General features: G+C 56.4%; 1 protein-coding gene across 3 annotated transcripts in view; it reads right to left on the minus strand.

The window, feature by feature from the left end:
- Dpp9 (dipeptidyl peptidase 9) overlaps window positions 1–26,178 on the minus strand; it is a 29,194-nt gene extending 3,016 nt beyond the window's left edge. The window contains exons 1-18 of one of the 3 annotated variants that reach the window (XM_050125168.1): window positions 26,065–26,153; window positions 24,762–24,814; window positions 19,246–19,499; window positions 12,935–13,047; window positions 11,996–12,169; window positions 11,757–11,925; window positions 11,536–11,649; window positions 10,656–10,784; window positions 9,354–9,415; window positions 7,499–7,599; window positions 6,528–6,705; window positions 6,252–6,414; window positions 3,450–3,529; window positions 2,373–2,525; window positions 1,989–2,124; window positions 1,076–1,221; window positions 859–1,005; window positions 126–278 (exon numbers count right to left, since the gene is read on the minus strand). In XM_050125168.1, the coding sequence (XP_049981125.1) occupies window positions 126–278; window positions 859–1,005; window positions 1,076–1,221; window positions 1,989–2,124; window positions 2,373–2,525; window positions 3,450–3,529; window positions 6,252–6,414; window positions 6,528–6,705; window positions 7,499–7,599; window positions 9,354–9,415; window positions 10,656–10,784; window positions 11,536–11,649; window positions 11,757–11,925; window positions 11,996–12,169; window positions 12,935–13,047; window positions 19,246–19,468 (2,241 nt within the window). In that variant the 5' untranslated portion in view covers window positions 19,469–19,499; window positions 24,762–24,814; window positions 26,065–26,153. Of the gene's footprint in view, window positions 1–125; window positions 279–858; window positions 1,006–1,075; window positions 1,222–1,988; window positions 2,125–2,372; window positions 2,526–3,449; window positions 3,530–6,251; window positions 6,415–6,527; window positions 6,706–7,498; window positions 7,600–9,353; window positions 9,416–10,655; window positions 10,785–11,535; window positions 11,650–11,756; window positions 11,926–11,995; window positions 12,170–12,934; window positions 13,048–19,245; window positions 19,500–24,761; window positions 24,815–24,991 lie in introns of all 3 variants that reach the window. The other 2 variants (XM_050125167.1, XM_050125169.1) reach the window with 2 other exon arrangements.
- Window positions 26,179–26,563: the final 385 nt, after the last annotated feature.

A 26,563-nucleotide genomic window follows, 5' to 3' on the forward strand; every position in this document is an offset into this window, starting at 1 on the left:
AGAGATAGCCAGGTGGCAAGGCCCCTGCCAAAGTGCTTGCTCCAGGCTGGGGCTCCTGGTGGGGACATGGGATCAAGGGCAGATAGGCATCGGGCCACAGGGGGCTAGACAGGAGTGAGACCCACCTTGAACACGTGTGGTTTGTGGATGAGCCCCATGAGTGAGAGGAAGCCACCGTAGGACCAGCCGTGGATGGCGACACGACTGAGGTCGATGAAGCCATACTTCTCGGCCACGTACTGCAAGCCTTCTACCTGGTCCTCAATCTCCACCTGGCCCTGTGGAAACCCAGCACTCTGTGACTTCCACCAGATCGTGACCAGGATCTCACACCTCATCACCTTGTTGCTCTCTCTTAGACTCAAAGTAATACTCGAAGTACTACTGCCCAGAAAGGCCCTGCTGAAGCTGCTCTCCTGTTTGTAGGGACGACACCATCAGCAGCAGCACCATCCCCATCACCCCCACTCCCATCATGACCACCATCAGCACCATCCCTGCCACTGCCAATGTCGCCGGCACCATCCCTGCCACTGCCAACGTCGCCGGCACCATCCCCACGAGTGCCAACATCACCGGCACCATCCCCACAAGTGCCAACGTCACCGGCACCATCCCCGCCACTGCCGCAGTCACTGCCCTTGAAACCAGTGTCCTCACCACCCTATAAGCTCCCTTCTGCCACGCCCATCAGACCCACCCTTGGGTTCCTGTGGACCAAGAAGCTCCACAGCATCCAGCTGTATCTGGGCCACTATCCTCCCCCAGCCGCATGCTCAGGCCTGAGAGGAGTGGAGAGCACGCATGTTTCTGGGACCCAGTTGCTCCCAAGGGCCACACTGCAGGAACAGGACTCACCATCTGGTTTTTCAGGGCCCCCTCAAATCGCAGGCCCCGTTGACAGGAACCCCGGCCATCGATCACCACCACAGCGTAGCCCAGGGACGCCAGCGTGTTCAGCCGCAGGTACTTGATGCCCTTGAAGGAGTTGTTCACCAGCTGCACCTGCAGGGAAGCTGGGTGGTGAGAGCTGCAGGGGCAGTAGGGGGCGGGGCCTGGGCCAGGGTGCACTCACCTGTGGGCCCCCATAGACGAAGAGCACAGTGGGGTGCTTCCTTCCCGGCTGCAGAGTGTGTGGCTTGTAGATCATGCCGTAGAGCTGCACATCAGCACGGGTGTGGAAGTGGAAGATCTCGGGGGGCACGTAGTCCGGGGGGCAGTCTGCGGTGACAAAGGTACTGAGAGTGGCCAGCAGGGCCATGCCCACCACAAGCCCAGGCCTGTGGACCTCATCTGCCCCCATTGCTTCTGCCTGGAAGATGATCTTGGGGGAGCTGTGGAGGAACTCCATGGGGGACATGCAATCCCCTTGGCATGGCCACCCCGCCGGGTTCCTCCACCAGCCTAGCCACCGTGGGAAGAGCGACTAAGCTGGTCTCAGAGTGGCACAGTCATCCCGACCGTGGTTACCTTTGGGTTCCCCAAGGACTGGCACACAGCCACACGGGTCAGCTGCTATGGTGCGCTAAGGCCTTGCTTTCCTGGGGCACCATCTCTATGTGCCCCAGGCTGGCCTAGACCAGATACAGTGCTCTTGCTTCTGCCTCCTGAGTGGGGGATGACAGTGTGCACTACCACACTTGGGTTCTGGGGATGGAACCAGGGTTCCAGGGATGCTGGCACCCTGCCATCGAGCCCTGGCCACTACTGGAGGTCTCTGCAAGGCACACCTTGGGACAGTGGCCTGGCAAGCACTCCAAATCTCGTGTGGGTAGAGTCATGGCAGTCCTCAGCCTCTAAGGCGGTCTCTCAGAACTATCTTTTTCTGAGGCCCCTCTGCTGGCTGATCTTGAGCTCCCTGCCACAGCGGTTGCCCCGGGGTGTCAGGGTGGCTGCCAGGGACTGCTGGGAGAGTGAACGATCTCCACCTCTGTGCCCGTCACCAGGAGCCCTGGCTGATGGGGCTTCCCTGAGGCCGCACTACTCACTGGCTGACTCCATCATGCTGGCCCAGAAGCGTGGCTGCTTGTGCAGCGGGTCGTCATCAGGGCCGCTGAGCTTGTACACGTGCACACAGGGCGGCGTGCTCACGCTGCTGTAGTGACTCACAAACATGTCGAAGTTCTGCTGGAGGCAGGATGGCGCTCAGTGCACAGGAGCAGCCTCTGCCTTTGCCCAGGAGCCCTGCACAACCCACCCACCCGCAGGTCACTACCACCACCCTTTGCAGATGAGAAAATGGCCGGTCAGGGACTGTCCCAGTTCACGGACTCAGGCCTCATCTTTGATGGTTTCTAGAATGTTCTGAGAGGCTAAGGGCTGCGAACTGGATTAGAGAGAGGCCAGGGTGGGCAGGGGTGTGGCATGCCTACCTGACTCATGGAACAGCTATGGGAGAAGCCAGGCGTGGTGAGCCGCACGATCTCGCCAGCGGACTCGTAGCTGACCACATAGAGGTGGTGCTCCAGGGGAGTATCCTTGGTGCCTTGGAAGTACACCAGCTTCGTCTGTTCATTGACCCAGATCTGCAGGCAATGGGGGCTTCTGTGAGCAGCCATGTCTGGCTACACTTCCTGCCCTAGACTCAGCGCCAGGGACCACAGTCAGGGACACCCTGGTGCCCCAGCCAGCAGCAGCCAGACATGACTGAGGGCAGAGTGTGAGGGACAGACAGGCTGCTGTGGGGCCGAGAGCTCCCCCAGCACACACAGGTCCCGATTCCACGTGCTGCACGACATAAGCTGGGCTTGATGGAACGGGCACCACCCAATACTTGGGCTTAGTCAGTTAATGGCCACCTGGGCTACGAGAGACCTTTTCTCAAAAAATAAAAAGATGTCTGTTTGTTTGATTTTGAGGCCGAGGCGTGCTGTATAGCCCTCCTTGGACCCTGAGTGTCGGGATGACAGGCCCACAGATAACACTCTGCTCGGACTCTGAAAATATTTTGCCCTTGTGTTTTCCTTAATTCCAGAGTCCTAAGTTCAAAGCCACATGGAGAAGTCCTGTCTGTGGCAACACAGGTGGGGATGTGCTCACACCAGGATGGGCACTCAGGGCATCTCCAGGTGTACGTGGCTGTTTCAGTGGAAACTTGCCTAACTCATGAGGACCCTGGTGCTATGCACAGCACCGCCAAACTAAAGAATGAATAAAAATCAGAAATACATGAAGCAAATCTAAAAATCTTAAATCTGGTTCTGTGCTTGGGGGACCCTGGGTAGCTTGTCTGGACATGTGCAGCCACCATAACTAGGGAGCTCCCCGTAAGGAGTGGGAGGAGGCTGGCTGGCCCTTAGCACCCAATCCAGAACTGCTGTCCTGGGCAGTCCTGGGATAGGCCAGGTTTCCCTACAGGGAACTTCCGCTGAGAATATTGGTGTCCTGGGGCCTCTGGTGGGGGTGGGTGAGGGGCAGAGCCAGCCTCAGGAGGGCCCGGAGAAAGGTACCTTGGAGCCATGTCTTGACAAAACCTCCCACTCGCCACTGGTCAGTGCGACCTCCTCCTTGACGGGGCACTTGAACTCGTCTGTGGGAAGGGGAGCAGAGAGGTGAGGGGACGAGGGACGTGGATGGGACCCGGCAGCTCTGCAAGGGAAGGACAGTCTCAGCCAGTGCCCAGCATGGCCTAAGGGGCCAGTGCTCCCAGAGGACAGCCAGGAGCCTCCCTACTCTACAGCAGGCGTGGCATATGATCAGTGGCCATGACTTCCTAGATGATGCTGGGCTACCAGAACCAGAACCAGAACCAGACCCAAAACCATGCTTCCATCAGGCAACCAAGCATGGCAGCACACACCTTTAATCCCAACGCTCCAGAGGCAGACATGGTCTGGGACAGCTGCAGGGGGACAGCTGGCTTCCTGTTCTATCTTCCTAGTCTAAGGCCTCCAGGAGAGCTACCATTGCCCAGGCTAGCCCTCACATACCCCTGCCCATACACAGAGCCACCACCCCTGCCGGCGCCTTGGATTTGAGGCTGTGCATCTACATCTCGACACCAGAGGGTTCATCGGTCACATCACCTAGACATCCCCCCACTCCTGGGATGTTCTCCAAAGCCACCCTCTTCCCCATGCCAGCCTCCTCATCCTCCACAGCCCTTCTTCATGTTTGACTTTTGCTCCAGGTGTGCAGGTCTACTCCTGTGCACCGCGTGTGTGCACAGTATCCGCCCGTGAAGGCCAGTAGAAGGCACAGGACCTGGGGAACTGAAGAGGCAGTTCTGAGCCGTGTGGGCGCTAGGAACCGAACCCAGGTCCTATGCAAGAACAGCCGGTGCTTTAACCTCTGAGCCACTGCCCCCCACCCCCATTTTAGACAGGGCCTCACATAGCCCAGGCTGGCTTCAAGCTCACTAGGTAGCCAAGGATGACCCTGAAGTCCAGATCCTTCTGCCTACACCTGACATTCCACCACACCCATGGCTTCCTGTGTGTCAGGTGGACACTGTATCAACACTGTACCAGGCTAGCCCTTCTGGATCTCTCGCCTGCTCAGACACTCAGCAGCCACGACATCATGCCAAGAAGCACACGCTGGGGCCCGGCACTCTGCACCCCGTCTCGGGCTGGGCAACCATGAACTGGAGGGAAGTTTCTAGGCAAAGCCCCAAGTGCAGTGGTGGTGTCCCAGCAGGGGCAGATCAAGTTGACGACATTCCTGTGACAGAGGTCACTGCCAGGAGGGACACAGACAGTAGCTGGACATGACGCCTGGGCTCCCTGTGGCTCCTGGCCCTCAGAGACGCCAGCTCATTTGCTCTCTGTTCCTTGAGGCCATAGCTGCCACAGCCTGCTGCGGGTGCTACCTCTGAACTGTGGCACTCCCTGAAGATGACCTGTCTTCAGGGAGACTTGAGCGACGTCTGAGGACATATGTAGCTGTCACAGCTGGGGGAGTTGCTGGCATGGAGTAGGTAAAAATGGGGATACTGCTCCCTGAATGTCGCCAGCGGAAGCTGGGCCTGCACCCTGAGCTGAGGCCATGGCCTGTGCAAAGGCCCTGAGGTAGAAGACACAGCTCACTACACAGACTGTGACCTGTCCTGATGGCCCAAGGCACCCTCTCAAGAACGGCCCGGAAGAGCCCCCAACCCCTGGGGTTCACCGGCCATCGCCCCAGGAGCCGTGAGTTTCTTCTAGAAGCATAGTTTATTCAGACTTAGTGCCTCAAGTCACTGCCTCCAAAACACACCATGAGTTCCTCTCTCTTGATGGGTCCTGGAGTCTCTCTGGCCCTGACTGGACCCCACGTCATGCTGGGCACCGTGTGCCCATCCCACAGGGAGAGCATCACCAAGGACCACATCTCCGTCAGGAATATAACTTTTTCCGATTTGCTCTCCTCACCCCTGGCCCTGAGCCCCACAGAAACCCAGTCATGATGTTAGAAAAAGCCGCTTCCTGCTTTCTTCAGGGTCACAGCCCACTGGTGCCCCCACCTCCTCCTCTAGGCGCCTCAACACTGCGGGCTCTGTCCTGTACACAGCCTTTCCCTCCAGCCGCATCCCCTGCCCCAGGCCTTTGCACAGCTGCATTCTCTGCCTTAAGCCTTCACTGCGAACTCACCACATGCATCCTAGGCCCTGTCAGATCTCTGCAGCAGCATGTCACCCAAGGCACTAGCTCACATTACAACAGTGTCCCTTCTTCTCCTGACGCCGCCAAATTCACCTCCTCTACATCTCCTGAGGCAGAGACGCAATCTCCGATCACTCTAGCATGGCCCTGAGAGTCTTTGGGGAGGACACGCTCAGACAGGCCTTGCCCCTCCAGCCTCAGCCGCGGAGGTCTGAGGTCACTACAGTGGCACCCTGGGCCCCTGGAGCCACTCTGGTCCAGGCAGAGAATCTGAAGGCTGAGGCCGGGACACAAACAAGAGCAGCAGGCAAACTAGGAACAAGGAGGTGTGACCACCCGCAGGAGTGACGAGGAACAAGGAGGAGTGACCACCCGCAAGAGAAACAAGGAGGAACAAGGAGGTGTGACCACTCACAGGAGTGAGAAGGAACAAGGAGGTATGACCACCCGCAGGAGTGACCACCCGCAGGAGTGACATGTTAAACAAATGCAGTCACACAGTGGTGACAGTGATACACGGCCACTCTAATGCCCTGGTGGCATCCAAGGCCCCACTGCACATGTGCATAGGCAATCCCACCTGGTCAATCAATAAACACTCTGCTGTCAACAACAGCAGGGCAGGGTGGGGCAGGGGCCACTCTTCTCCACACCCCTGCCTCTGCTCACCTTCTGTGGGGCTGAGGGGTTCTGTCCAGTCATAGTCGCTGGTTTTCAGGTCCACAGTGACCTTGTACAGGTGGCAGAAGCCAGTCTTACACTCGTTGGCACGGAGGAAGGAGAAATCCTGCTGGCCCTCGGCCTGCGGGAACGGGTGGAAGATGTCATGGACCTGCAGAGAGAGAAGTGGGGTCAGAGGATTTCGCGACCAGTTAGACCCCGAGTCCAGTTCATGCCCCACTAGAGACCAGGGCGCGGGAACAGTGGCCCCTCGCTTCTGCTTACGTTGATCCAGACATTGGTGACTTCTTCATAAATGACGAAGGGCTGCACACTCCTGGGGACGGCTCTGGCAGCTGCCTTCCGCTGGGCCTCGGTCTCCGGGGACGGGATGAAGAGGGCTGGCGGTAGGAGGACAAGCTGGAGTCGTTGCTGGGGACGGTCCAGGAACATGGCCCAGGCACTGGAAGGATGAGAGAGGAGGCAGCAGGAGGGCTCAGTGGCTGGCAGGGCACAGCAGGGGACAGGGTCACGCGGGGCCATTCCCTGGCTAGCCTAGCATACAATCTCCGGACAGATTAGGTGAGATTCAATGTGACATGTGACGAAGGCCGAGGATATCATTCTCAAATCAGACAAGTGGCTTCTTTTTAAGCTAGGGTCTTGCGTGCCTGAGGATGACCTTGAACTCTTGCTCCTCCTTGGTCAGAGCTGGAATGGCAGGTGTGTGGCACCATGACCAGCATTAACTAAATGGCCAAATATCCTACTCTGGAGCTGGGTACAACCTGGAGCCTTGTGCACGTCAGACAACTCTGCAACCCAGGTCTTTGAAATGGTTTTGCCTGGCATGGCCATGCACCTGCCATCCCAGCAGTGAGGACGTAGAGGCAGAAGGATTAGGAGTTCAGGTTTATCCTGGGCTACACAGTTCTAGGTTAGCCTGGGCTACACAGTTCTAGGTCAGCCTGGGCTACACAGTAAGAGGAAAGAAAGATGAGGAGGAAGGAACTGGCAAGCAAGTCTGTATGTCTGCATTCTGCCCCAACCATGGATCTCAGGACATTCCTGTGTCCTATCTGGTGTTCCCTCTACTCTGGGCCACCTGGGATTGTCCCACCCTTGGGATTTTGGTCAGACTGACCTGATGCTCAGAGTCCCCTGCTAGTTGAGGCTGAGAAAGACCCCAAGGGAAAAGGCATGGGTGCAGGGCACCAAGTCACCTCCAGGGACCTGCCCATCCCCAGGACACTCACTATCTGCCATCCCGTGTCCAGCCAGCCCGGGCGATGTACTCCACCTTGGGGAAGAGGGAACTGAACGGCTGCACCAGCTCCTTCTCGCAGCTCGACACGATCTGGGGAGACAGGGGCACGTCATGAACAATGCCATAGCCCCCTGACCTCCATGGTCCTCATGGCTTGACAGTCAGCACCCGCATGGTGTCCGACAGGCTAACTCCAGCTTCAGGAGCTCTGGTGCTCTCTCTGGCCTCCATACAGGCAAACACTCACACACTAAAAAATAAAGCCAGGCATGGTGTTTCACGCCTTTAGTCCTAGCATTCAGGAGGCAGAAGCAGGCAGATCTCTGTGAGTTCAAGGCCAGCCTGGTCTACAGAGCAAGTTCTAGGACAGTTCAAAGAGAGACTTTATCTCAAAAAAATAAAAATAAATCTTAAGAAAGGAAGGCAGGCAGGTAGTCAAGCAGGCAGGCACACAGCCCTCTGAGGTATGTAGGTGAAGAGGAAGTCACACTGGGTGACCCTAATCCAGCAAGGGTGAGACGCGGGGACAGACCCAGTCCAGCTCTCAGAGCTCCCTCTGACCTACTGACACCCACCCTGGGACCCTCAGCCTATACGGCTGCTGAGAGAGCACCCCGGCCACCAAAGCCACAGACTTAGGTCTCTTTACAGTGGGATGAGAAGGGGATGACAGGCGACTGACAGGAAGATGGAATGACAACAGCACCCTGTGCTCCCTGCATGTCCAGATGGTTCTGGAACCGCCTACTACTGCCCTGGGTCATCCCTGGGTCGGGCCAGCTGAGCAAGGGGGCAGGGGGATGAGAGGAGAAATGGAGGCAGGTGGCAACCCTGGTGGGGTCAGCAGGACATGCCTGCTCAGCAGCTGCAGGCTTCGCCGGGCTCAGGAGCCTGTTTGTGGCAAAGGCCTGGCTGTGGCCGAGGATGAGGCAGTGGCTGAGCCCTGACTGCACTTGTAGGCCTGAGTTCGGTTCCCAGGACCCAAAGGGCAGCTCATATCCACCTATAACTCCAGCTCCAGAGGATCCGACACCCATTTCTGGCCTATATGGGCACTGCACTCGACGTGTTAGAAAAAGAAAACAAAACTTAAAAAACAAAAACAGAAAACAAAAGGCTGGTGGGTGTGACTGACATCAGGTACTGCTGGTGACACGTTCTGAACAGACTGCACAGGAAGGGACTTGGTGTGGGGGTCTAATGTGCAGAAAGGACGTACAATAGCAAAAACAGCAATCTAGCTTACATTTCCCCTGGATGTTATGAGAGTTTTTGCGAAAGCTTGCTGGGGGCCAGCAGGATCACTCAGCAAAAGGACTTGGTCATTTTGTGACCAAGCTGATGACCCGAGGTAAACGGGTGGAAGCCCATGGTGGAGGGAGAGAGCTGACCATCAAGCTGTCCTCTCCTGCTCACACACAGCCTCAAGTGCTGCCTGGGGAACCGTCAGTGTCACACACCCTTGGTGACCTGAGGGTCACTTCAGGAGAGCAGCAGCAGCTCTCATTGGATGGAGAAGGCATGGCACAATGACCGGAGAGAGGGGCCTGCCAGCCTCTATGCCAGTGACCAAGTCACACACTCCGGGTTGCCAGGCCTTACTCAGCACCTCTAAGTGAGTGATGTCAAGGGGGAAGGGACAGAGAAGGACCCAGAACATGGCCATGCTCAGTGTGAGACCTGAGACCGGGCACCCTGGCAATCCACCCTACAGTGTTCTGGGCCGTGGTCCCCACAGCATACAGGTGAGGCCATTTGGCTGACCACACATCTCAGAGAGCAGGCTGACTGTCCACATGCCCCCAGCACCCCCTGGAACTCCCCAAAACATGCCCAGCCCTTACCTTGCCCTGCTCATCTGTCTGTATCTCAGCCAGCTTCAGGGCGATCTTCGGATTCTTGCTGCCTGGAGGGGGAAGGTCAGCTGTGAGGCTGCCAGTGGCCACCCTGGCCAGGGACGGTGTGACTACACCTGTGGGGAGGTGGCACGGCCCCTCCCATGACACAAAGTCTCCAGGGCAGGGATAACCTGACCCAGGGCCTGGACCGCATTCTAAACAGGGGATGCACAACGCATCCCTTTGTCTCCTGGGAGCTGGAGTAGGAACACAACACGGGCTGGTCACCCCACTTCTGAGATGTGGAATGTGGCTGGGACTGTTTTCTTAGGGTGCTGGGGACAGATCTTGGGATTCTTCTGGAAGGGTTCAGGCCCAAGTACAGGGTAACATGAACACCTGACAAATGCCTCCATCTTGCCTGAGACTCAGATGTCCCGTGGGAAGTCTAGGTCCCATCCACACAGCACCCAGGAGGGCTCACTGTATGTCTGCAATGGTAGTCTATTTTATTTATTTGACTTTTGAGATAGGCTCTTCATGAAGTCTATCTAGGCTAGCCCAGAATCTTCTACAAAGCTGAGGCTGGCCTTGAGCTTCTGATCCTTCTGCCTCCAATGGCAGTAACAGGTGTGCCCCCGACACACACACACACATACACGGTGGTGCTGGGGATGGAACCTGCGGCTCTGTGTTCACTGAGCCTCAGTCCACGTGACTCCCACAGAAGGACAGACAGCAGACCTGAGGTTAAATCAGGCTGGCCAGGGCTGCTGCTGGCTTAAGGTTTCTTTTTTTTTTTTAAAGATTTATTTATTTATTATGTATACAGTATTCTGTCTGCATGTGTGTCTGCAGGCCAGATGAGGGCACCAGATCTCATTACAGATGGTTGTGAGCCACCATGTGGTTGCTGGGAACTGAACTCAGGACCTTTGGAAGAGCAGGAAGCACTCTTAACATCTGAGCCACCTCTCCAGGCCCCTGCTTAAGGTTTCTAACACTTTGAGATAGCAAAGAAACAGAGCTCATCAGGAGAGCCCGTCTCTGGCGCTCCCTCCACTTATTTTTGTCAGGTGTTCACTATATAGCCCAGGCTGGCCTGAACTTGTCTCCAGTCTCAAAGGCCACTACGCGTTAGCATTATCCAGGAGGCTCGGTCTGCTCGTCTGTGGCCGTCCTGGCGTAGAGAGGCCTGAGATGTGACACTGGGCAGTTGGAAGATGCTGCCACATGCACTTTCTGTGACCATGAGACCCGACAAAGCCCGGCAGCGGGTACCCCAGAGGATGGAATGCTGGCACTCACCTGTCCTGGGGTAGCGGTAGGAATCAGTCTTCCTCTCCTCCAAGGCAGGGGAGGGCACATGGATGACCTCCACCTCAGACTCGTCCACCTCTTCATACAGGATACGCAGCGTCTTGAGGCCTTCGGAGCCTGGTCGGGGCCAAGGAGCAGGGACTCAGGGCAGCCCCCCACCCCCACCACACGGGGCTCTGAGCCTTAGCGGAAGACAGGAGACAGCAGGAGGTGGCACAGTGCTGCCTGCTCGGGCTGTAGCGGCAAGCAGGGCCCTGAGATCATGGGCTCAAGCTCTACTCTAAGGCCTCGCCTGCGAAAGGGGTGGGGACCTGGGCCGGAATGACAGCCGTGCTATAAACACCCGTGACAAAGGTGGATGAGGGGAGTGCGTCAGAGCCTTAGGAAAAGCCAGACTTGTCATCTGCACCTGGAGCCACACAGCCCAATGTGGGGCCACACATTTCTGTTGTGTATGCCACTAAGGCAGGGCGATTTTGTCATGTAACCTAAACACTCACAGGCCTGGAAGAGCAAAACACCACAGTGAAGGACTGGGGGAGTGGTTAGGGTGGAGCCCCGCCCAGAATCCCCAGTGAGTGGGCTGGGGGCGTGGTCAGGGTGGAGCCCCGCCTAGAATCCCCAGTGAGGGGGTTGGGGGTGTGGTCAGGGTGGAGTCCCGCCTAGAACCCCCCAGTGAGGGGGCTGGGGGCGTGGCCCTAATAGCTAAGGGTCCCCCAAGGTTCCGTCCAGGTGAGGCAAGGCCTTTGTCATCTCCCTGTCCTGTGCGGACTCTGGTATAATATATAACGGGTCCCTAGGTGTAGGTCCTGGGATCACATGGGCTGATTCAGTGGAGGCATAAGGTACTGAGATGTGGGTTGCCTACCTTCCCAAGAGGCTGTGGGGCACCACCAGCATGCAGTGAAGCGGTCAAACTCCTCCTGGATGACGAAGGTGGCCACACCTGCAGACTTGGGATCGTCCAGGACATTGGCTGAGCCTGTGAGAGGGTACACTGTGAGTGACACACAGATTCCTGACAACCAATGTGAGGCTGGCTGTTAAGGGCTGGCTGAGGGCCCACCGTCACCCACGCCCACGCCTCACCCTGGTGGCAGAAGGTGAGCCGCCGTTCCTCTCCAGTCTCGATGTTGGCCACCCACAGGTCATTGTTGTTGATGAAGGAGAAGAAGGCAGGGTCTGCAGGACAGATCTTGGGATCCATGCGAGGCCCGGAGCACTGGGTCTTGATCTCCAGTGGCTTCATAGGGGACACCTGGGGACAGGGAGGTTGGGTCAGCGCACTGGCACCTCGTCCCCATCCCCGAATACAGGCTGTGCCTCACCATGAAGCCATTCTTGCCGCCGTCCCTGCAGTGGAACAGGCTATTGCTGGCCTGGAAGAGGAAGAGGCCGCTCTCACTGTGGAAGTCGTAGGAGGTGATGCCAAAGACGCCCAGGCGCTTGCGTTCCCGCAGCAGCTCCTCCTCTCGAGAGTAGACGCCATGGTGGGGAGTGGCCTGTGGACACAGCATTGCATGCTGGCTGGAAACTCCCTCCTGAGTGTCCATGGTCCCGTGGTGACATCTGGCCCCAGCCCTTGCTCACGCTCTCAATTCTGGCGGTCCCTGTGGGGACCTCCCCCACCTCATCACAGCCCTCCCTACCAAAAACATTCCCTATAAATCCCATAGCTCTACCTACAGAACACACCCAAGGTTTCTGGACAGACATGGAGGGACACAGAGTGAGTCAGTCTGTTTAAGCCAGGGTCTCCTGTGGCCTGGCCTAGCCTGGGATGGGCTACTTGGTAGACTATAACCCCAAAAGGCGTGCACCACCACACCTGGTTTATACAGTGACAAGAGAGAACCTGGGGCTTCCTGTGTGCTGGCTGAGTGCTCTATGCACTGAGCCTCAGAAGTGGGTGGGGTGCAGCTCAGAGCTGGGATATGGACGAGGCAAGTGTGGAAGCCTGGGTTCCATTCCCAGCACTGTGCTGTGCAGAAAGCTACCTGGGAACTAAGAGGAGTGACCAAATGGGGAGTGGGAAGGGGGGCTCGGGTATGCCACTGTGATAATGCTACTGTTCCCTCCAAACATACACAAACTGCAGCCATGCCAGGCTGTCCCCTCACTGGGCACCTCTGGGCAGTGATATTAGTCATCAGCCAGGCCCGTGACTCAGCCCTCATTCGAAGGTGCAGACAGGAGGGAGAAACGGTCTAAGTGCTCCAGTCAGAGAACTATGTTCCCGGAAACCGGGTGTGGCACAGGCGGCTCACCTGGAAGTGGTCCAGCATCTGCTTCCAGGACAGCAGCAGGAGGGCCTCCTTCCGCACCTTCTTGGGGATCTCGGAGTAGAGGAGGGAGTTCTCGCGGCTGCCATACGGCATTCCTGGGGAAGGATCACAGAAACCTCAAGAGTGGGAGCCCTACCTGAGAGCGTATCGGGTCATGGGTCCCTCTGTTTGTAGAAAGAGCCCCTGCGTCCATCACCATGTGCCTGTGAAAGCCACAGGTCTCCCCTTTCCCTCTGCCTTGGATCCACCAGCACATCCCAAGTGCCAGGATGAGCCCCATGTCTGGCCTCTGTCTTTTTTGAGACATGGGCTCCCTTGTAACTAACTTGACTCGTCAGCACGTCCCGATCTCCTCCCGTGTCCCACCCTGCGGCACCAGCCCTAGGGTGACAGGTGCGGCCAGCACACGTGGCTCAGCTCTCCTGCGGTCATGTGTGGCTCTAGGGCAGCGCTTCTCAACCTTTCTGATGCTGCAACCCTCTAAAACAGTTCCTTGTGCTGTAGTGACCCCGACCATCAAATTATTTCATTGCTACTTCATTATTGTAATTTTGCTGTTATGAATCATAATGGGGGGGCAGTTTCAAGACAGGGTTGCTCTGTGGAAGAGTCCTAGCTGTCCTGGAACTAGCTCTTGTAGACCAGGCTGTCCTCAAACTCACAGAAATCTGCCTGCCTCTGCCTCCCAAGTGCTGGGACTAAAGGTGTGCGCCACCACCGCCTGGCAATAATACAAAAATTTGGTATGCAGGATCTCTAATATGTGACCCCTGTGTGGGTCACTACTCACAAGTTAAGAACCACTGCTCTAAAAGGTCCTCTGATGGAAAGATGCTGGCAAAGACTAAGGCCTAAACCAGTCTCAGAGGACAGTAAGGCTAAGCCTTAGGGAGAGGTGGGAGGAGTGTGCCCGCCTACTGCAGTCATGGCTCCACCCACTCCAGCCATAGCTCCACTCACTTCAGCCTGAGTCACAGCTCCAATTGCACCCTCCTCAGGCCCTGCCCTGGCATCAGCTCTCAGGACAACTGAATGTGGGCCCTGACTTATCGCTGAAGGGAAACGTGCAATGGCATCTCTCTGTTTCCCCAGTGCATCCCAAGTAATGAAAGATTATGACAGCCAACCTAGACTAATACACCCAGAAAAATATCTGCCATAGTTAAAGGAGGAAAAAAATTCCATAATCAAAGAGTCTAAAGAAATTATATTCGGCAAATGAAACCTAAATAAAATATAGGAATCATTATTTCAGGCTGAAAACGGGTGAAGATTAGCAGACATAGCATGGAATACAAAATAAAATATCACTGAGAACACAAACAAAAACCACCCCAAATTAGCAACAATTTGGCTCCAATTAACACATTTCTTTCAGTAATAATTTCAAATATCACTGGCAAATGACACTTGGTGACAGAGCTGGTAATTTATAGGGAACGGAGGTTTAAAGTCAGGGGCTGTGGTCAGGGTTTCTGCGGCTGTGATAACACATGATGGCCGGAGGACCGTGGAGAGCAGGAGCGGTATTTTATCCTAGGCACCGCTGGGGCTGGGTGCCAGGCTGTGAGCGCACGCCAGCCCCTCCACCTCCACAGTCTGGCGATCTCTTAAATTTTAAAATAGGAAGAGAGACAAGAAGCAAAGATCTCTGGTGGTCTCAGATACTATGGTACTACAAGGGGAATTTGAGGGAAGGACTCGAGAGGCTTGGAGAGATCCCAGTCCACATGGGCAGGTCAGGGAAAGTGTCACTGAGGAAGACAGATTTAAGAAGAAGCAGTTGGTAATCGAAGAGAAAGCGCCAGCTATCTAAAAAGTGCAAAAGCCGTGTGGTTCCGGCGTGTGTGGTGTCTGAGGGTCAAATGGATGAAAGAGGTGAGGAGAAAGCTCCCTGTGTTGAGAACGCTAACTAGGGGCCGGATGCCCCAGCTGTGCAGTCACGGAGATTTGTGTGGAGGAGAAACTGTTGGGATCTGGCTGGAAATAAAGAAGCTCATTAGATGTCTCTATGAGCTAGGTAGGCTATAGAGAGAACTGGAGGAGAAGGGGTTGGCAGCCATCGTGGCCATCAATCCCTACGTCATTAGAGCCTTGCCGCCTCAGCAGGTTCAATGGCTAAAGACAGTGACCACTTCCTGCAAGCTTGGATAAGGTCTAACGTGTGTCAGACAGCTCTCCTGGGCCTGTGGGGTTCTTCAAGGCTAGACCCTCAGTGGCTCTTACATAGGTGCTCTGCTCACATCTACTGGCTTGAAGTGACCACAGACCCTCTGTGGACACATGAAGTCACGTGGGTGTGCTCTCACCAAAGGAGCTCTGGGACAGGACAGTCAGAGTCTGGGACTCCCTGAAAGCAGTTGAATGGGTTCAGTTAAAGTAATGGCATTGAGGGAGAACTTAGGACAATGGTTCTTCCAGGAAGCTAGACATACTGGCCTCCACTGACCACTACCACATGGGATTAGCTGAGACCACTGGCAGAATGGTCAGGAAGATGCAATGTGTGACTGTGAACCCTGGCTAGAACAAGCAGAGCCCAAGTGGTGTGTGTGTGTGTGTGTGTGTGTGTGTGTGTGTGTGTGTGCGTGGACTTCCACTCTGGGTGAGAGTGTTCTGTAGCCCAGGCTGGGCTTTGACTTGCTAGGCAGCCAAGGATAACCCTGAATTCTTCTTGTTCTTCCAGCCTCCACTTCCCCAGTGCTGGGATGACAAGAGACAAGTATGCCCTCCACAGATGGGGAAGCTAAGGTCACAATGCAGGGCAACCCCATGGGACTGCCCCAGGTAATAGTACCGTCAGCATCAGGTACGCGGTCAGCGGCGAGTGACCAGTTCCAGCATGCTTCAACTTCCCCCCTCTGGTCAAGAAGCCTGGGGACCAGGGCTGGTGCTCCCGAGTCCTGAGCAGTCCAGCACCATGCAGGGTGCTTGGTAGCCCCAGAACACGGTGCCTCTTACGGTGATTTGTGGGACACATGACCTCTGCCTTGCTCCACTTCTACAGCTGCCAAACTGTCTGATTTCCTGAGACAGGGTCACTTTTCTGGAACTTGCTGTGTGGCTCAGACTGGCCTTGAACTCAGAGATGCACCTGTCTCTCCTGAGTGCTGGGACTAAAGGTGTGCACTATTGGGAATATGAAACAGGCCAGTGAGAGGCTTGGTGGATACCGGGACTTGCCACCAAGACTGGCGACCTATGTTTGAGCCCTGGAACCCACACGGTGTCTCTGACCTCTCACACACCAACAATGACGAAGTGTAGGGAGGGGGGCGTCTAAGGTGTGAGCTGTGCCTCAGTCCTGCCTGGGGGCAGCTGCTCCCCAGAACTAGTCTGCAGTGCTTGAGGCTTCCCAACAGGAAGTCCAAGGCGAGTCTGTGCCAAGGACATTAGAGCCGCCACCTTCCACAGCTGATTAACAAGCAATTACACCAACATCCCGAGCCAGTACATTCCTGGACAGGCCTCCGGTGCTGGCACCACAGCCCACGACGCCTAGCGTTGACAGCAAGGGTGGGGCTGACTGGGGACACCCTGGCTTTGCCACGGCAGCCTCACCTATTGGCTCTGCCTTCACACACACACCCTGCCCAGCCCCAGGCATGGCAGGTACCCTGGGCACACACCCACACTGACTCTAGTCACCAAGGAGCGTGGCCTTGACCAGCCTGGCAGGGACCAAGCTGAACCCAAGACAGAAGCCGAGAGTCCAGGTCTCTCTAGGCCCTGAGGCCTCACTGCTACACAGAGTAGCTGTTGGCAACGGGCTGATAGCCAGGGCCAGTGCATCCCCTCAGGGCTCAGCCCATCCCTCACAGAGGTCATGTCCCACAAAGTAAACCTGGGCCTATGAAGACACAGAGGTGCTTGGGAATGGCTGGGTCAGGCCACACTCTTCAGGCAACAGGGGAGCATCAGCTAGGGTCTCCGCCGTGCACCTACCTAATCGTGGCTGACACCTGGCAGAAAGACATGGTATAAAGGACTCAGAGGAACCAGGAAGTGACCCAAACCCAGCGCTGTCGGGTAGCAGCTGATGAGACAGGGCTGGCTGGAGAGAAGCCGCTATGCTCACAGAGTTCTGGGCTCCTCTGCATGTGTCCAGGCTCTGTCTTCACTACGCACTCATCTGTGGCCCTCCAGCCCCATGAAGACCCCTGGCACCCTGAACTGAACCCTGAGGACACTGCACCCCAGTCCAGACACACACAAAGAGGCCACGCGTGAATGATCACCACCTGGGCCAATCCCATTCCTTTCCCCAGAAACCCAGGGACCCCTCCCCCCCGCCCCCAGGCCAGACAAGATGACTGAGAAGGCTAGCTAAGCGAATCAGATTTCTTCTCCAGGGCTGGAGAGATGGCTCAGAGGTTAAGAGCATTGCCTGCTCTTCCAAAGGTCCTGAGTTCAATTCCCAGCAACCACATGGTGGCTCACAACCATCTGTAATGGGGTCTGGTGCCCTCTTCTGGCCTGCAGACATACACATAGACATAATAAATAAATAAATATTTTTTAAAAAAAAAAAGATTTCTTCTCCAGACACCCTACAAGCTCTAGCCCCTGCCCACCCAGCCCACCCGGCCAAGCCAACAAGGCACATAGTCCTCTCCAGGCCACGGGAGTCAGAGTGAAGGGTTCATGGAACCCAGGCTGAGCCAATTAGATTTCTTCTCCCAGGACCCTGGAGCTAGAGGGTCAATTTCTGCTACTGGTAGGAAGACAGGAGACCTGAGGTGCCAGCACGGGCCCTGTTACAGGTGGACTGGAGCCAAAGTCATGGGCTCCTGAGGCTCTGGATACAAGCACCTCATCCTGGGGCTGGTGGCTTTGAATCCTGGCTCTCTGGGCCATCCCCAGGCTCCTGGTACCAGGTGCACTTTGTGGCTGAGACCTCAGAGGGTTCTGTCCTTTCTCATGGTCCTGGAAAGCCAAGAGGTCCGGAGAGAGCGAGCTGTGCTCTGGGCCTGAACCCCAATCACCGCCTTTACTGAGCCAGGGCTCCGCAGCTGCGGCTGCAGTTACACTCTCCAGCCACCGCATCCTCAGAAGACCAGGGAAGGGAAACCTCAGACAGAGAAGTCAGTCATGTGATCACAGAGGCAGAGGTGGGAGAGACTCGGCCACAAGCTGATGGATGCTGTACATTTCACAAGCTGGAAGTGACAGGAAGATCCTGCCCGGAGCTCCGGCAGGAAAGTAGTCTGGCTGCCATCTTCCCTTCAGAAGGTGCAGGCTGGGGGCTAACTCTCCAAAGACAGACTATACAAGTGGGAGGAGCCAGCACTGAAGGGGGCAGGACCTCAGGGGAGGAAACCCTGTTTGCTGTCCTCCTGGCCCAGCCGTGCTGGAGACAATGTCCAGTCATTCATTCAAATGCTGAGACCCAGACATATACAGGCACAGTCATGGGGACCAAAGCAACCATGACAGCAGCAACAGGACCGGCCTGGAGGATGACCAGTCACCTATCCTAAAAAGTGTTTCTCAACGAGACGTGACACCAACCCCCAGGAATCCTGGGCAATGTCTGAGGCTGTGACATTGGGGAGGCCACCACAGAGCAGGCATGCGCGAAGCCTAGGACGCCCACTAGTGGCCCAGCTGGCCACTAGTCAACAGCCAGGAGGCACGCTGTTTGTGAGCAAACAAGTCCAGCTTATTTCCAGAGGGTTCTCTCTTCTAGCTCTATAGGCCTTTTAGGCCTACCTAGTAGGGCCTAAAGTGTCTGTTTCTCATGGACACTTCCTGTCTGTGAGCTGGGACTAGGGCAGGCACTTCCTGTCTATGAGCTGGGTGCAGGCCTGTCTACAGAAGCTATAGAAAGCCCAAGGGGTCAAACCCCAGGCGCTGCTGGCCCAGTGGGAGCACAGCTTGCCAACAGCTGGGCGGGGAGTAGGTGCCTCTGGGTCCTGTGGCAGGACGGTGAGCCAAGCTCCGCGGCTGGCCCATGGCACACTACACAGAGATGGTGCCAATCTCTGAGCCTCAGAACCCGTCCTGACACAGCACCACACGGTGAGCTCCTACTGGACAGAACAGCATGTGACCTTCCCACGGGGATCTGAGTTCCATCCTGTTTACCCAGAAAGCCCTGCCCAGCCAGCACCTGGGAAGTGGCCCAGCTAGGAGCAGTTTCTAGACTCAGGGCCACCTGGCCAGCCCTGAACTGTCACCTGCATGGCTGACCCGGGAAGTGGACTAACATTGCCTGACTCAGGCTAGTCGCTTCTGAAACCTCTTAGCACCCCAGGCCTGACGGCGAAGGGCAGAGCGGACAGTCAGCTTACCCAGGTAGTAGAGGCGGTGGGAGTGGGGGCCAGACTCATCAGGCTTCTGCACGAACTGGAAGTCATGGGGGGCCTTGCTGATAATGAGGCCCGATGACTTGCGGCTGCCGTGGATGATGCTGCGCAGCCCGTCCCAGGAGTGCTTTTGTACACAGAAGCGCGCCGCCGCGTCGTCCATGTCGCCTGCCGCCACCTGCTCAGCTGGGGAGACCCCGCCGGACATCCTTGGGGACTCCTGTGACGGCAGCGAGAAGCTGTGGAGGGACACGTGCGTGAGATTGGGTGTCTTCCTGACAAGCTGCCTTCACGATGGATATTTCCAGATCAAGTTATTGCAACTTTTTCAAGCAATCCTCAGGAAAACCAAGGTTCTGCTGAGTTAAGCCGGGACTCCAACCTAGATCCACACCACTCATTCATCTGAAACTCTTCCTGGTCTTCCATGCCTTGATTGGGCGTGGTTCAGGGTGGAGCCCCGCTTAGAATCCCCCAGTGAGGGGGTGTGGCTGAGGGTGGAGCTCCGCTAGAACACCCCCCCACCATGGGAGGGGCCTGCCTAGAACCCCGCCCCATGAGAGGTAAGGCGTGGTTCAGGGTGGAGCCCCGCCTCGAATCCCCCCCTTTGAAGGAGTGGTAGATGCTTGACTAAAACAGGAACTCAGGACACACAACAAAAATCCAGCATTTTCTGGTGTTCAAGGGCCCATATCTTCCAGGTTCTTCAACACCCCCTCTTTATAACCTGCCTAGAGAAACCATTCCTTACTCAGACTGGGCGACTCTTTCGCATCTGTCCCAGGGTACATGTCATCCTTTCTGGTATGCACTTCCTTTTCTTTTTTAGGTTGACTAAGCTCTTATTTTGTCTTTTTTTTTTTTTTTGAGACAGGGTTTCTCTGTCACAGTCACAGCTGTCCTGGAACTCGCTCTGTAGCCCAGGCTGACAGCTAACTCCCAGAGATCCGCCTGCCTCTGCCCCTGAGTGCTGGGATTAAAGGTTGACTAAGTATAAAGCAAGTCCTTAGGAAGCTTCTCATGCCGCCATCCTGAGATGGTCGCGACAGTTTTCCCTTCCCACGGGGCTGAGGGAAACTCAGGCATCTTTGCGATGGTTACTTGGTGAGTGTCTGTTCCACTTGTACCTCTCCTTGGCTGTGGGACTCAGCGCCCTATGGACATCAGTGACAAGAGCAAAGACTTGGGGCTTCCAGGTGTCACTGTGCACAGGAGACACCCGCAGGGGCCTTCACACTGACATCATCCCGGTGAGCATCCCCCAGGCCACCCCACTGTCCCTCTTATCCGTTCTGGGACTGGCCACCTTCCAGCAGCTCCCTGCTCCTCACAGCCACGGGGCTCAGCTCTGTCAGAGCAAACCTGGACCAACCCGGCAAATATTTGCTTTAAAGAAATCTAAACACCCAGCCAGCCACAGTGACCCAGTTCTGAGCATGCCAGAGTGGCTGGGGGGAGCTCCAGGGGCTGAGATCCCTCTGTGGGCTCCAGAAGCTCCTGCGATGGAGCCTCCCAGCACCAGCAGGAAGTGGGAATTGAAGGTGCCACCACACAATGGTCAGGACTATGGGGTGGGAGGGTGGAGGGGCCCATGTGCAACTGGGGTGGACCTAGGAAGGCTGCACAGGGAGATCTTGTCTCCAACAAAGACACCCACAGAGCCTGGTGCGGTGGCGGTGGCACACATCTGTGACCCCAGTGCCCAGGACACCAAGGCAAGAAGATGGCAGGTTCATCCAGGTCACAGGGTGACAATATCTCAAAACCAAAACCAGAAGAAAGCATGCAAGATGGCTGAGAGAGGATTTGCGACCTGACTTCTACCCCAGAACCACTTAAAAGTGGAGAGAAATGACTTCACAAAGCCACCTCCAGAGCTTCCTCAGGACACGCAAACCCACACGTCCATCCACAGACAACAATAAATGACAGCAGAAAGCGTGAAACACCAAACCAGCGAAAAGGCCCCCACAAGGACAGGAGCGAGGCCCAGGCTGCTGTGAAAAGTGCAGGAAGAAGGCAAAGATATCACTGTGAGAGTCAAGCCTGTCAACATCATTTCACTCTTATGGGAACCCATTGTACAGGTGGGGAAACTGAGGCCAGAGGGTAGAGCCAGGAGACAGGGGCTCCCTAGCCCAGGCTCCTCTGCCACACTGAGGGAAGTCTCGGGGTGGAGCAGATCCTCCCAAGCAGCAGGCTCAGTGTTCTTGGCAGGGAGACACAAGGAACCGCGCACTCTCCCTCTCCCGAAGGCACTGCCGTGGCAGCTGCTCATGAGACACTCTCACAGTGCAGACCAGTGACCACAGATGTCCTTGAGGCCCTAGGTCAAGCATCCCAGAGAAAACCAGAGATTCCCAGAGCTGCAGTTCATCCACAGGGTAGTGGGAGCCAAGGGCAGCGACAAGCGAGAGGCTGCCGACAGCATGCCAGAAACCTGAGCCAGGGGAATGCCACTGACTGCTTCAAGTACCTCTAGACTGGACCAGCCCAGTTCAAGCCTTGTTCAAACAGGAAGCGCAAATCTGTGGATTCCCAGAAGGGGACCCTTCAGGCCCTCTTAGAGACCAGTCACACCTGTGCAGAAGAGGACCTAGGAGGGCCTCTTGCCTTGAGTCACCGCAGAGGGTCCAGGCTGCAAAGATCTGCCCGCGGAGATGCGACATGAAATGAGACACCAGGAGCTTTGGATGCACTCTAGAACCTCTCAGCACACATTCAAGCTGGGCTGAGGCCTGGGGCTGACAGTGTCGCGGTGCCTTCTCCGCTGTCCAGATGCAAAATGGGGACCCAGAGAGGGGCTGGGGAGTAAACACGGGATGGCAAGGCCTCCACCTGCATCAGCCTGCCCACAGTTCCTGCTCAACAGTTTACACAGCTGGGGATGAAATCAATGCCAAGCCACTTAACCCAGACACCTACGCTTTCTTCCTGCCATAGACATGTCGCCTTCACAGCCTGTAAAGCCACCAGAGACAAGGTCTAAAGCTTGGGGCCATGGTCGAGGCTGAGGTTCTGATGGCTTACTTCCCAGGGGTAGGAAGCAGCAGCCCTATGAGCCTGACTTTCTGCCTTAGACCTCAGAGACAGCCTGTGGGAGGGAAGAAGGCACAGAAGAAACCAAAGCTGACGGTACTGGAGAGTTAGGTGGGGAGACAGCAACATAGAAGGGGGCAACTCGCAGATGCTCCACCGTGGAAGACGAGGGAAGGAAGTCCAAAGATACAGGACCTGTGTCCCACCTGAGCTGTCCCAACTTTGGACTCCCAGCACTTTGGCATCCAAGGTCTCACAGGGTCGATCTTGAGTCTAGGCTTATATTGAGTAACCAGCCACGGGGACCATAGGTGCAGGAACCACACATGTAAGGACCACCATGCCAGACCTTGTACCTTGGGAGGCCCCACTCCAGACCCCCTCCTTGCTTCCTCCTGCCACCCAGGTCCCTGCTGCATATATCTGATGTGTGCTGTGACTCAGAGCCACTTCTGAGGCCACATTCATAATGGGGATGGGAAAACTGAGGCAGTGAAGCTAAATGGTTTGTGCCATGTCCCCCAGAAAGGAAGGCACGTTTTGGGGACGCCACAGTTAAGCTCTCGATGAGCCAGGGCTCTTACACTTGATGGATCTGTCCCAGCAGACTTGTGTCCAGGTCTGCAGATACCTGTGATGGGCATGAATTAGGGTGGGAGATACTGCTAAGAGAGGAGAGGAAGGAGGAAATGAAAGAAGAGCTGGAGGAGATGGAGGAAATGAAGGAAGCAGAGGAAGAATCGAGTCCCCGGTCACTGTGCAACACCTTAGAGTGAGAGGATGTACAACCCAGAATGACCCAGGCTAGGGTCCACCCCTACTGACACCTTGGGCACCAGCACAGGGGGAGCAGTTCAGGGAGTTGCTGAACTGACTGTCAGAGCCCCACCTCTGCCCCACCCTGGCCTCCTCCACCTTTTCCTTCCTCCTGATCCTGATGCAACTTGACCTTTGACACTGACCCACTGACAGGCAGTGGGGTCTATGGTAGGGGACTGCAAGGTCAGGAGTTCACCTCTGCCTTCAGAAGAGCACTGGGGGGTTGGAGAGATGGCTCAGCGGTTAAGAGCATTGCCTGCTCTTCCAAAGGTCCTGAGTTCAATTCCCAGCAACCACATGGTGGCTCACAACCATCTGTAATGGGGTCTGGTGCCCTCTTCTGTCCTGCAGGCATACACACAGACAGAATATTGTATACATAATAAATAAATAATTTAAAAAAAAAAAAAAAGAAGAGCACTGGGTACCGGGGACACCCCATGCCAAGTGTCTCACTGGGTCCCGAGCAACAGCAACCTATCTCTTTTGTGGGCTGGGTTTCTGTGGTTCAGAAGTCCGAGAACCCTCCCGCCTCTGGGGTACTTCAGCACCAAGGTCACCATCACCTGCACTCTGTACCTTCACCCCAAACCGAGCCCAAATACACCTTTTCCTGTTTGTCTCCATATCTTCTGGGGGGAGGGGCTGAGCTCACAGAATGGATGGGTTCTGTTATACCCACTCCCCCTAAGATAGGAACCCCCAGCTTCCAGTCCAGGGAACTGTGGGTATGTGGGTACGGTCTCTCCTATCGGCTGTTTGTTCCGCGTGACAGCAGCCTAGGAGAACTTAGTTGGAGGGACATCATTGTCTGAAGGTGGTGACTACTAACTGAGGACTCCAGATTTCTGGGGACACATGCCCAGGAGTAGATGGAGGGCTCAATGATGTTCAGCCCCTTGCAGGGCACAGGATGTGTTACAGAGAGCAACCCATGCTAGTGTCCCCAAGGGACGGACAGTCGCCCTCTGGATCCCTGTCCCAGTCCCGCCCAGCTGCCACCACTCCTCCTAGAAGAGTCTGACAGCCTTCCTGATGCTTGATGCCACCTAGATACAGAATGAAGGTCTGGCCAGTATTCCCTGCCCAGTGCTGAAAAGCAGGGGTCCTATGTCAGAGGAAGAAGGGTTCAAACCTCAGCCTACCCACATCTATGCCGTGTGACCCTAAAGAAGCCACAAACCTCCCTGGGTCTCAGTCTCCTAAAGTTATAAGCTGGAACTATAATACCTATACCTGGGGCTACGGTAAAGATTAATAGGGATGCACACCCAAGACATTTTCATAATGACAGCCGTCAGACGGATGAGCCACTTAAAAAAAAAAAAACAAAACACCAGAGTGACTGAAGCCCAAGTGCTGGGTACTGTGTCAGATGAGCTGGGGAGGGGTGGCCACACCTCTCCCAAACCCAGCCTACTCACTACCTTCCCTTTGTCCCCCTGGAGGGCAACCGGAGGGAGGAATGCAGAGAAGAGTCAGCTGTGCGGACCATTGAGGCTGCAGCCATGGCCTCAGGCCACTGACCCCAGAGCCAGACACAAAGCCACATCCTTTCAATCCCTGCATTCCAGAGCAAGCAGACCTGAATGCCCCAGCCCACCCCAGAGCCTGCCTCACTGCCCAATCCCAACATAACTGACCTTCTAAAGGGTCCCAGTAGCTTCCATGGCAGCTGCAGGCGCGGGGCACGAACCTTGACAGAACAAATGTGGCGTTAAGGTGGGCAGACGGGAAAAGCTGGCAAGGATGGAAGGATTGGTGAAGATGGGGGTTGGTGAGGATGAGGGACTGGCAAGGATGGAGCAGTTGGTGAGGATTGGGGGGCCGGTGAGGATGGAGGGGCCAGTGAAGTGCTTGGCTTCTCACTCACTTTCCATGCGGGAGGGAGTCTCCGCCTGTGCGGTCTAACCCTATCTACCTGGTTAGACTCTAACTGGGCCTCCCAGCCCCTCGGGGCTGCCAGCATGCCCTGGGTTGCACTTGGAAGAGACGTGTCTCTCAGTGCCTGGTCTCCCCAGGACCCAGCCGGGAACTGGCGACTGTGGTCCACACCTCCTGGGCACCAGTCCCAGCTCCTCGAAAGCAGGTTGGTGACTGCCCAGGGGGTTCCCAAGGGAGCCTGGGTGGGAGGCAGCAAGAGGCCACTGGGATAGAAGGCTGGACTATAGCGTGGATGGGGAGGGATGGGGCGGGCCTAAAGCCTGGACCCTGAGGGTGGAGCTGAAGATGAAGGGATTGAAACCCGAAGCTGAGGACTGGGGGCTCAAGCTAATCAGGGGGAGGAAGGGGTGAGACAGGGGATATAACTTGAGTCTGGGAGAGTATCAAGCTCGGCATGAGACAATGTGGAAACTGAGGCAGAAGGGCTGAGTAAGGGATCAAGCTTGGGGAGAATCAAGCTAGGGGCGGGGGTTATCAGGCTTGGAGGAGTCAGGCTGGTAGGGTCATTTGAAGAGCTTCATGCTGGGGATATCAAGCTTTGGGGTATCAGGCTTGAAAAGAGAGTCAACCTGGAATATCAGGCCTTGAGGGAACAAGTTATGGGGATCAAGTTTTGGGGATCAGGCTGGAGGGATCAAGCTGAGAGGGGAATCGGGTTTGAAAGGGATCAAGCTTGCGGGGATCCGGCTTGGGGAGATCAAGATGCGAGAGGATGAGGCTTGAGGGGATCAGGCTGGGGGAGAGGGGAAGAGGCCGAGAGGGGGGTTGGCGAGACGAGGCTGGCGGAGGCTGCGCGGACGCCGGGCTGAGCCGCGTGCTGCGATGAAGCTGGCGGCGGCGTCTCAGCAGCGGTGCGGCAGCAGCTCCTGGGCGCGGCCCGGAACGGGGGAAGCGCGGCGATCGGGGCGGCGGGGACGTCGAGGACAGGGCGCGCGGCACCGAGGCTGGCGGACAGCGCCGGCCGGGGCGGGAGGCGGCGAGCCGGGGCCAGGCGCTGCTCACCGGGGCGCGGCGCGGAGGACGAGCTGGGCAGGGGGTCCCCGGGGCCGGCGGCGCCTCACGCGCGACGCTCCATGCCCCGGACGAGGGCCCGGAAGTGGAGGGCGCGGGGGGACAGCGAAGGCGGCGGACACCGGGGACCCGCCGGCTGTGCCTCCTTTGACCCGGAAGTTGAGCTGTGGGAGCGGCGGCTTCTGATTGGAAGACGTCAGGGCGGAACCAACATCCGCGAAGCTCGAGGTGGGGGGGGGGGGGAGGAAGGCGTCCCGGAACCCGGGGAGGAGCGGATCGGACACCCCTGCACCGGTTCCCGTCGGCCAACCGGACCCTGCCGTGACCCCGAGGGAGAAAGGGAAACTGAGGGGGGCGTCGGCCGCAGCAGCTCTGCCTTCCAAGCAGTTGGGCCTCTTTCGGTACCTGGCTAACGCGTCTGTTAAGATGTTTCTTTTCAACTTCACCTTTTTTGTTTCCTTGAACGTCAACTTTCAGAAATTCATTAAAC

Source organism: Alexandromys fortis, unplaced genomic scaffold, assembly GCF_014885135.2.
Source record: "Alexandromys fortis isolate MF-2015 unplaced genomic scaffold, M_Fortis_MF-2015_v1.1 scaffold_243, whole genome shotgun sequence".
In the NCBI taxonomy this organism is placed as follows: Eukaryota; Metazoa; Chordata; class Mammalia; order Rodentia; family Cricetidae; genus Alexandromys; species Alexandromys fortis.